Raw genomic sequence first — 9,635 nt, forward strand, 5'->3', positions numbered from 1 at the left:
AAGAGATATAGTATATTATATAAAATATCAATTTTTATATTAATCTTTTAGCTTTTTTAACTGCAAAATCATTTATCAGAGTTTTATAATCAAGGAATTGTAACACTTCACTTTCAATAGATAAAATAGTTAACCTATTCAATCTATCTTATAACATTGTTGATTTTAGATATGATTTAAGCAATTTTAATTTTAAAAAACTTCTTTAAACAGTAGCAACTATTAGAGGGTTTGTCAATAAAATTCTATATACAATGTAAACATTTGGAAAAGAATCTAAAGTTTTAATATAACTCAATACTTCTATTAATGTGCTATTTTCTTCTCCTAACACTTCTCTTAGTAATTTCAATTCTGAAAATAAATTATACCATCAATATAAGACTTTTTAGATAAATGATTTACAATAATCATTACATTCATAATTAAGATTATGTAGTCTTATTAATGAAAAAATGATTACAAATAATAAATCATATCTTAACAAAATTTATCACTTAATAATTTAAATTGACAAAAAAATATTAAAAATGTAAAAAAAAATGAAACTCTTGGGACCTCATTGGCCTTATGATTTCCACGGCCATGACTTTATTGAAATCAATGAGATAGACTCTTTGATCGTTATATAATTATTTTACCTTTTTTTTTTTATCTTCTACAATAAACTCTTTATATTAGAAAGGTTAAAGTAAGCAAAAAAGAATATCAAGTGAATTTTCAAAGAAATCACAAGAGTCAATATAATTTGTTCTAAAAATTAAAATATTTATATAACTTATATATAAACTTTTTATAAAACTTCTATAATAAATTACCACTGTTATTAAAATTGATATGGTCATTGGCTCAGTTAAAATATTGATCGAATTGGTTGAACATTTAATAATAATAATAATAATAATTTACATCAAATATTTCACAAAAATTGATTCAACTTATTAACTAATATTGATTTACATCGATTATAGTATTTAAGCAGTTTAATATGTCACCCGAGCCTGTTATCTAAGCAGTTTATTGGCCAGGCTAGTCTACCCCCCATTTTATCAACTTTGGGAAAAAATAACGTATATGCCCTTTTTCTCTCTAACTTTTGTGATATAAGCTAAAATAGTAAATGCTTTTCTTATCTTGTAATCATCACGAACAGATTTCAAAATATATTTAAAACAATTTAAGGTAAAAATCTACTTTATAGCAAAATTGTCATAACTGTGTAATGTAATGGGTTTAGTTTGCATAGAATTTTGTATCTATTAAACCCAAACCCTACACATTATCCTCTTACACTCAACACCATCAAGCCCATTTTTCAGCTACCTCTGCTTCACTACTGTTGTAGACACTATACAAGTCACTAAAGATGGCCACAGTGCTACATGAGACACCCAAAAGTATCATAAACCAAGATAACAACCTATCTTTCTTTGTTGCAACCCCACGAGTATCCCTGCCACAGAGTAATAATGACAAAATTAAATATGATAATATGTATGAGGATTGAACACCATGGTGAAGATGCAGGACATGTCACATTCTCAATTTCATAGTATACTTGTATTCTGCTGAATAAACTTTTTCATAAGCACTTGTAAGTTGTAAGAAAAGAAAATAAGAAGATACAATGAATTGAACTTTTCCTACAAGTTATAATCAAATTATATACTTTCATAAAAGTTTTTTTTATTTAACTTCTCCAAAAGCTAAGATGCATAAATTGATTTTGGCGTATGAAGAAACTCAATGTATTTTTAACTTATCTTTTTCTCCTGTATGTGCTTATAAAGAAATTTATCTAAACAGAGACTTGTTTTAACTTACCTAAGAGCAATAGCAGCTGGAAAAATGTATCCAGCAGAAATTGCAGCTGTGGCTCCTATGAATTGGAAGGCATCCCAGATGCTGGGAACAAAATTGGCTCCAACAAAGATAAAAGCCATGAGAACTGTGGTCACCAAATAGAATCTCTGGGTGTCAAAGGCAAGAGGAATGGCATGAGGAAACATAAGACCATCTATGTTGAGGCGAAGCGAGTAAAACACAATTGGGAACACAAGGATTAGGTGAATGCCATAGCTCACTCTAACTATATCAGTAAGAAATGAGCCATAAGGAACTCCTAGATCCCCATCAAAGTTGGCAAGTATATCATCTAGTGTATTGTCCCCAAATAAGAAAAAACCAAAAAGGCTGGTTGCTATGTACACAGATGAGCATAGTAAGAGCGATGTCCGGACTATGGCCTTCATTTGGGAAGGATCTTGGAGTTCATTCTCAATAGGGTGAACTGCATTGGAATTAAAACATGCAAGGATATAAGATTTGTGTAGAAGGTAAACTGAATCATGTTATACATTGTAGGGAGTTAGAAAAAGAAATGTTGGTTAATAATCAAAAGCACTAATTACACTTAGCTTCAGATCAGATATCCAATTAAACTACCAGCTTTGGAATTCAAGTTTTCAGTTTACATGAGCAGGTAGAATATATTAAAGAAAAAGGTTACTATTGTACACCAGCCTAGGTTGTAGTTTCATGACTCAGTTAATGGGAGTGTATCAAGTGAGAACTCTTGTTATGTGAGAAATGAGAACTAAATAAAAACTGATCCATACATGATACAATCATATATGGATGGTAAAGATTAAAATACACATTTTATTGCAATGTAATGATTGATAACTATTTACTGAATAAGTGAATAGTTGGCGACAATATTAAGAATCTACCACCCTACTTGGCACTTACCATTATGATGACAGATGTAAGCAGATACTAATATGGGGATAGTTGTGAAAAGCTTCCAAAAGGATTCCAGGCCTGTGAATTTTGGCATTAACCGTGGCATCACAATGCTTCCATCGATAAACTTAACAATTGCTATGCCTGCTGTTATCACCACAAATACAATAGCCAACCCCACTGACAATGCTGAGGTGTATCTCAGTGAATCTGATACAGTGGAGGTAAGGGAAGGGCAAATCAATAACTATTTCATGAATGTAAACTATTAATTTGTGGATGCAACATCATGTGCACCACCAAAAAACAAAAGTTCAATTTTAGAACAAAATAAATATTTTTCAAGAATTAGAGAACAAAGTCCAAAAACAATTATTTTAGAAGACAAACGGGCCATTTGAGCCCAACCCATTATCCCAACCACTAGTAATTAAAGTTGAGTTGAACTCCTAAATACAAGAATCTGAAAAAAAAACAAAAAAACTTGTTTGACCTGACTCGATTGGGTTGACGTGGGTTAGGCTAGGTTTCTGTAAAATATGTTTTGGTTCCTTTATTTTCAATCAAATTTAATTTTAATTTCTATAATTTCAAATCGATCATTAGTTCTTGTATTTTTTTTAAAAAAGTAAATAATCCTCATTTGATTCCCCGGTCATTAATGTCTAAGAACTAAATGCACCTATTTTTTAAAATATAGGAAATAAATTGATCATTTAAAACTACAAACATTAAAAAAATAAAGTTTAGCTAAAAGTGTATGAACCAAAAACATATTTTACCCAAACTTATTTAATCCGTTATTTGATTGCTACCTTATTTTATCTTACTCCTTAATATGGCTTATGGTTCTCATTTTTCACCAAGTAAAATAGGATTTCAGCTACTATAAACCATGTCCTTAGGGAGCAATTTCACACATTCACAAATACCATTGAATGAAGTTTGGAGGACTTAAGTTTGTTTGATTTATAAAGATAAAATATGAGCAAATTGAATTTCGTTCATCTGTTTCAATTTGTTGACTGGAACAAATCCGAATCCAACTTATTCCGTATTAATGCCATGAAAGGAAGAAACAGACGTACCCACACGCCTGAATGATGCCAGAGGCACCAAGACCAGAATCGCTGTGAGAAACAACAAAACAGGGCGCGTTGACCACCAACGTTGACCAAACCATTCTTCCACAACCCCTGAATAGTGCACTCCTTCTGACCATGATCCTGAGAACACATCACCTGTCACAACACAACAATTTTTGTCAATGTTTGCTTCAATCTTCAAAGTTCAAACACCTATAATAAAACTTCCTCATTAAATCATATAACCTTTGATTTTTCTGCAAATCAACCACTCCTTTTTAATAATTTATTTTTAAAAAAATCTATATTTTTTTCGAATTAATCTTTTTCTAATATGTCCCAATCCTTTCCTACATCAATTTAATTTCCAGCCCAGTGTCTAACTTTAGCGTGGGCATATCTATTTGGGCCTACATATTAAAGTCGGAACTATAAAGTCAATATTTGACCTCAAATATTGATTTCAATTTTTTTTTCTTTCTCAAATCAACTTTTCAAATAAAAGAAAGAGAAAAAAAAGAGACACTTCCAATTTCCAAACGATTTACGACATGATTTGATTCCTTCCATGAAAACAATGAAGCAAAAAACAATGAGAATTATAATTACCGATAATGACCATGTACACAACGAGCATGCCCACGTTGTTTACGATGATGCAAAGCAACAAGAGGTTCCGACCAAGGCCACCAAAAGCGTCACGTACAACCCCAGAATAGGTGGAGGATTTTGACGCACGTGTGAACCGCACGAGCATGGAAATGGAGGATTCCGTTAACATGGCACACAAAATAATCATGACTAAGCCTGGAATTAGCCCCAGTTGCTTGACGGCGGCCGGAAGAGCCATGATGCCGGCACCGACGATGGTGGTCGAGAGGTTGAACACCGCGCCGGAGAACGACGAGCCGCATTGGATGGCGGCATCGGAAATGAGGTTTTGGTGATATGTTTTGGGGCTTCGCCGGGACTTGCGGTCAGATAAGGGTAGGGTCATGGTTATCAACTTTGTGTGTGTAAATTCCAAAGCCTTTTAAGGGAGAGGAAGAAAGAGAGAACTACAAATACAAAGTTTGTTGTATGTGTCTATATGGGGTTTTTGGCCTTTTACTTGGGGCACAATCATTCCCTTTTGGTAACGATGATTTATGACTGAGGAGTACGCACGTTTTGGTCAATGAAAATGAATTGTGGTTGACTATTCATCGTTTTATACATGGTAACGGTATTAACAAAGCTGCTCTCTGCTGGAACTAGTTCTCATTTTTAGGCACAATGTTAACGAAAATAACATGGAATTTGTTCTTATTATTATCAAATACATAACTGCTCTCTGCTGGCTATCTTCTTTTAGGTTGTTACAATTTACAATATGAACAAAGCCTTGATGTCACATGACTGAGACTTTCTTTATGCAGAAAATTTTTGGAACTTTTCCATTTAAGTTAAATTTGGGAAACTTAAAGAAAGAAAACCCATCTAAATTACCAATAATAATAATTTCCTCAACAATAATTACTTTTGACTTTTAATAGCTTTTAGGATTTTTTTTGAAATGTTATATGAAGTTTAATAAATAAGTTTTTTTTAAAAACAATTTTTAAAATGTTACTTGAAGTAATATTGTTTAAAATATTAGTTTCTAATATTTTATATTTTTTCATTTTTATCATCAATATATTTATTTAATTTCTTAATTATTCTTTTTAAGTGTATTATGATTTTAATATCTTTCTATCATTTTATATTTTTTAATTAATTTTATTGAATACTTATAATTTAATAAATTATTTTTTTCAATTTTTAAGAAACTTTTCAGTAAATTTTACCAAAAATAACCTTTATTGTTTTTTTTTACTTCATAATTTATTGTGTATCCTATATTTCAATACAACTATACAAGTAACCTTTATTATGGCAAGATGCTTTGAAGATATGATGAAATCTACAAATTCAAACATATATCGCAATCACTTGCAATCACTTATGAGAAAATGAAGCAAATTAACACAAGAGGTCACCTGGTTACTTTAAGAAGTATCTAAACTATTACTTTCTTTGTTATCATTCTCTCCTCGTGACAGATTTTATGGTGTATTTGGTAAAGGGGAGAGAAATAATATTAAAAAAGAATTTTTATATATATATTTTTTGAAACCACACATTTTATATTCTATTTTAATTAAAAAATCTCTCTTTTATTTTTATCCTCTAAATCAAACACACCCTTAGAAAATGTATATATTTGGATTCACATTGAATTAATCAAAATCACATTAAAATATCAATTAATACGATTTTCAATAAATGTTCAAATGTTTAATTTCATGTTGAAAAATTGAATCTAAGTTCTAAAATTGATTTTGAATTTAAATAACTTTGGGTAGTTTTGCGTGGGATAAAAAAAATTTATACTGAGATTTACTACTAATTTACTTTTAGAATAAAAACATTTAAACATAAATCACTTTCTTTCAAAATTAAATTTTAATTTACAAAAACAAATTAATTCAAAACCAACTTTACAAACATTGACCCGAACACACTATCGACCAAGTTGTGTTAGTATCAAATTCTATTTTCAAGAAAAAGAAATATTAGCAGAAAACAGGAAACTTTAATTTGGCCATAACATGAAACCAAAATACCTGATAACGATTAGTAATTTGCACTGTCCAATATTGAAGGACAAACCCCCAACATAACGAGGGAATAAAACTTGCAGACTGCAAAAAGAACAGATATTGCTTGCAATTTCATTTGTTGGTCTGCTTGCTATGTCAATTTTTTCTCTTCCTTTTAGAGCTCCTGCTTGGTTTGGTCTTAGGGTCCTGATCTGCTTGAGGTCCTGATGACTGTCCAACAGCAAAACTCCACAAAGCCCTTTCTACATCAGATGGGGTAAAGGAATCCCCTTCTGAACTTAGTTCCTGCAAATTAACAAAGCCAAATTCCTGACATGAAAGGGATATAGTAGCTTCACCTATAATTGTAGTTCGCACTGTAGGACAAAAGATTGTCACTCAACAAAAACATGATTGTCACTTTGCCACCAAAACTGATGCCCAAATCAAAACCAAAAGAGAGATAATATAAAGGCTACAAAAACGTGTTGGCACACGAAGTTTAACAGATGAATTACCCACCTGCCCAACTTAAATACATAGTTTAACACATTGTACTTTAATCTGAAAATACATTAACTACTGCAAAAAGCATAAAATAAATTACACATCAGAAAATATTCAGTAGCATTAACAAAATCGTCCGCAATGCCATAGTAATTTGAAGGTTTTTGGGGTCTCTGGCCAAGTCACAGCCACAATTGTGGCCACATCATGCATATTTATCCACCAATTTCTATAATATCAAGATTCCTGGCAAAACTGAAACTGAAATCGCAATTTAAAATCTCGTATGATATACTATTCGTATCACAGCCTCCTTTGGAAACAAAAGTACTTATTTCAATTGTATCAATAAAAATTATTTTTATCAGCATAGTAATTCCATTCTTTAAATCAACGAAATATTTACAATCAACCTATTCCCATCTTCCTATATTAAAATGTAAAACACAAGCATTCATCCTCCCACGTTGAAAGCTATAGAAAAGTACCTCCGCTTTCCTCTGCAACTTATCCACAAATTTTATATATTGCTTCAGTGAATAATCTTTTGAGCTTCCAAGAGCTGCCTCCATAGCCTGTAGTACAGCCCAATAATCAGTTAATTACATTACAATAAAAAACAAATAATACCAACCAGGAATCACTTTGGTATGAATGATACAACTTTTTTAGATATTTTGGACTAATGTGATTGTTAGATTTGCACTTTCAGGTACATTATTTAATTTCCTTCAATTCAAGACTAATGTTACTACACCTAGTTCCTGGTTAAAAAATATTACACTATAGTTGGTATGACTTTTAAGATTTTCTTTTTTTTTGCTGGAAACAAGATATTCCCACAGCCGGATGTCATGGGACTAAATCTCCATGTGTGCAGGGATCACAAAAATGAATTTTGTCTCTCTCTGCAAAGTTTTCTCCATTAAGATAGTAATTATGAAAGTAAAAAAAAAAGGATAAATGATTAATTTTGTCTCTAAAAGTGTGTGGCAATGTCAATTTAGCCCCTACAAGTAATAAAATGACAAAAAGATTCCTGAAAATGAAATTCGCCACTCATTTTAATTCAAAATTCAAAATGTTGGGCGATGACAATACTAGCATACTTTCGGAGGCCTAAACAACGATAAGTAGTTTAAGGACTAAAGTTACAAAAAAGGAACTTTCAGGACCTTTGTCTCATTTTATTACTTCTAGAGACTAAATTGACAGTACTTCTTTATACTTTCAGGAATGAAATTGATCATTTACCAATAAATAAACTTAGCATAGATTTACAATATTACTACTAGTACTTTTTTTGTGAGCATACACAATAATAAAATAATAATTAACCTCATCAGACATGAAAGGGGTTAAGTGAGGGGCGAAGGTAGCCAAAACGGCAGAGGCGGTGGCGGGACCAACGCCTTTCAACACAGTGAGCTCGGAAACGGCTTTGGATACATCGGGAAGGCTCTGAAACGCCTTCTGAGAAGCGGATTTCACAACGGCGTCGTCTAGGGACGACACGAAATCCAACAGACGCGGCCTGAAATTCAAAATAAACAAATAAACAGCATATAAAGTTACGAGGTTGATTCAGTGGCGGAAGGAAAAAGAAGAGAAAGTAGGGCAGTGACCTCCATTTGCCGCGCGTGAGCTTCCATTGCATGAGGGTGGAGAGCTCGGGAGTGGTGATGAAGGGGTTAGGGTTTCGCTGGTGAAGGAGGAGAGGGAGTTGGTTGCAATAGAAGTCATCCAGAGAAACCAAATCGGGTTTGTTCTTTTTCACAGAGAGAGTTTGTATTCGAGAAGGGTATAAAGAGAGTGCTTCCTTCCACACGCTTGCGTCTGAACATCCCAAATCCATTCCTCGCCCAACCCTCAAATTCAATCCCTCCTTCCCGCTTCACCAAAATTTGATTTATAAGCAAATACAAATAGTACGCATTTATTATTTTAAAAGAATAATAACTTATTATTTTGGTAGTAATCATCCTCTTGTTAATAAGAGAAAATAAGCTCTAATTGATTCGAATTTCGCTCACATAAGTAAAATATTTTTATCAAGAATTCAACTTAAGTACTATGGAAGAATTTATTCTTAACTTATTAGTAATATTTGTTTTATACAACTAAAATTTATAATTTATAGTGATTACATATTTCTAAATATGCATTTATATTACAGTTAAATTTTATAATAAATAAATATTTTTTAACATGTAAATTATATTTTAAATTTATGATAAATAATTTATATTGCAATTTATTATTATTTTTAGAAAACATTGAAAGCCAAAAAGAAATTTCTTGAAACCATTAATCAGGAATGGAGCACAAGTTGTGCCATACCCCCAATCATTCAACGTTGTTATTTTTAATTATTAATTATTTTTAAAAAATTAAACTAGAACTAAAAATGTTAAAAACAATATATTAAAAGAGATAAGATATTATGTTAAACCGATAAAATGACATATTGTAAGCACATTAGGAGCAAATGCGAGGAAGAATAAAAGTTTGAAGAAACCAATAAATTTAAAGAAAAATAATCTTGTTTGAGTAATAGGTTACATTTTCCTCCATTTGAACATTGAAACCCTAAACTCACACTTTCATGGATTGGGATTTTTGTTTCGTTTCATAGAGGGAAGTTGGGCATGTTTGTTGGTACAATTGAAGATCG

The 9,635-nt window shown here is 31.6% G+C and overlaps 2 protein-coding genes across 2 annotated transcripts; both read right to left on the bottom strand.

Annotated features, from left to right (window-relative positions):
- Positions 1 to 1,154: 1,154 nt before the first annotated feature.
- LOC100814034 (amino acid transporter AVT6A) lies at positions 1,155 to 6,289 on the bottom strand. The gene is made up of 5 exons (XM_003545312.5): positions 4,440 to 6,289; positions 3,834 to 3,986; positions 2,752 to 2,955; positions 1,825 to 2,290; positions 1,155 to 1,453 (listed from the first exon to the last, which is right to left on the bottom strand). The coding sequence occupies exons 1-5, from the start codon at positions 4,825 to 4,827 to the stop codon at positions 1,303 to 1,305; spliced, it is 1,362 nt and encodes a 453-aa protein (XP_003545360.1). The 5' UTR covers positions 4,828 to 6,289; the 3' UTR covers positions 1,155 to 1,302.
- Positions 6,290 to 6,427: 138 nt separating this feature from the next.
- On the bottom strand, positions 6,428 to 8,910 carry LOC100803511 (uncharacterized). Its single transcript, XM_003544453.4, has 4 exons — positions 8,587 to 8,910; positions 8,300 to 8,495; positions 7,450 to 7,536; positions 6,428 to 6,760 (listed from the first exon to the last, which is right to left on the bottom strand). The coding sequence occupies exons 1-4, from the start codon at positions 8,814 to 8,816 to the stop codon at positions 6,611 to 6,613; spliced, it is 663 nt and encodes a 220-aa protein (XP_003544501.1). The 5' UTR covers positions 8,817 to 8,910; the 3' UTR covers positions 6,428 to 6,610.
- Between the last annotated feature and the right edge of the window lie 725 nt (positions 8,911 to 9,635).

This window comes from Glycine max, chromosome 14, assembly GCF_000004515.6.
Source record: "Glycine max cultivar Williams 82 chromosome 14, Glycine_max_v4.0, whole genome shotgun sequence".
Taxonomy (NCBI): Eukaryota; Viridiplantae; Streptophyta; class Magnoliopsida; order Fabales; family Fabaceae; genus Glycine; species Glycine max.

Bases quoted from the DNA above. Each gene is read 5' to 3' on its own strand.
- LOC100814034 (XM_003545312.5), bottom strand. From the start codon at position 4,827: ATGACCCTACCCTTATCTGACCGCAAGTCCCGGCGAAGCCCCAAAACA. The intron at 2,291-2,751 runs GTAAGTGCCAAG...ATTCCAATGCAG, and splicing joins TTACATCTGTCATCATAATG to TTCACCCTATTGAGAATGAA. The intron at 1,454-1,824 runs GTAAGTTAAAAC...ACTCTGTGGCAG, and splicing joins CCAGCTGCTATTGCTCTTAG to GGATACTCGTGGGGTTGCAA.
- LOC100803511 (XM_003544453.4), bottom strand. From the start codon at position 8,816: ATGGATTTGGGATGTTCAGACGCAAGCGTGTGGAAGGAAGCACTCTCT. The intron at 7,537-8,299 runs GTTAATTATTAT...GCTGTACTACAG, and splicing joins CCCCTTTCATGTCTGATGAG to GCTATGGAGGCAGCTCTTGG. The intron at 6,761-7,449 runs GTACTTTTCTAT...GTTAATTTGCAG, and splicing joins AGTTGCAGAGGAAAGCGGAG to GAACTAAGTTCAGAAGGGGA.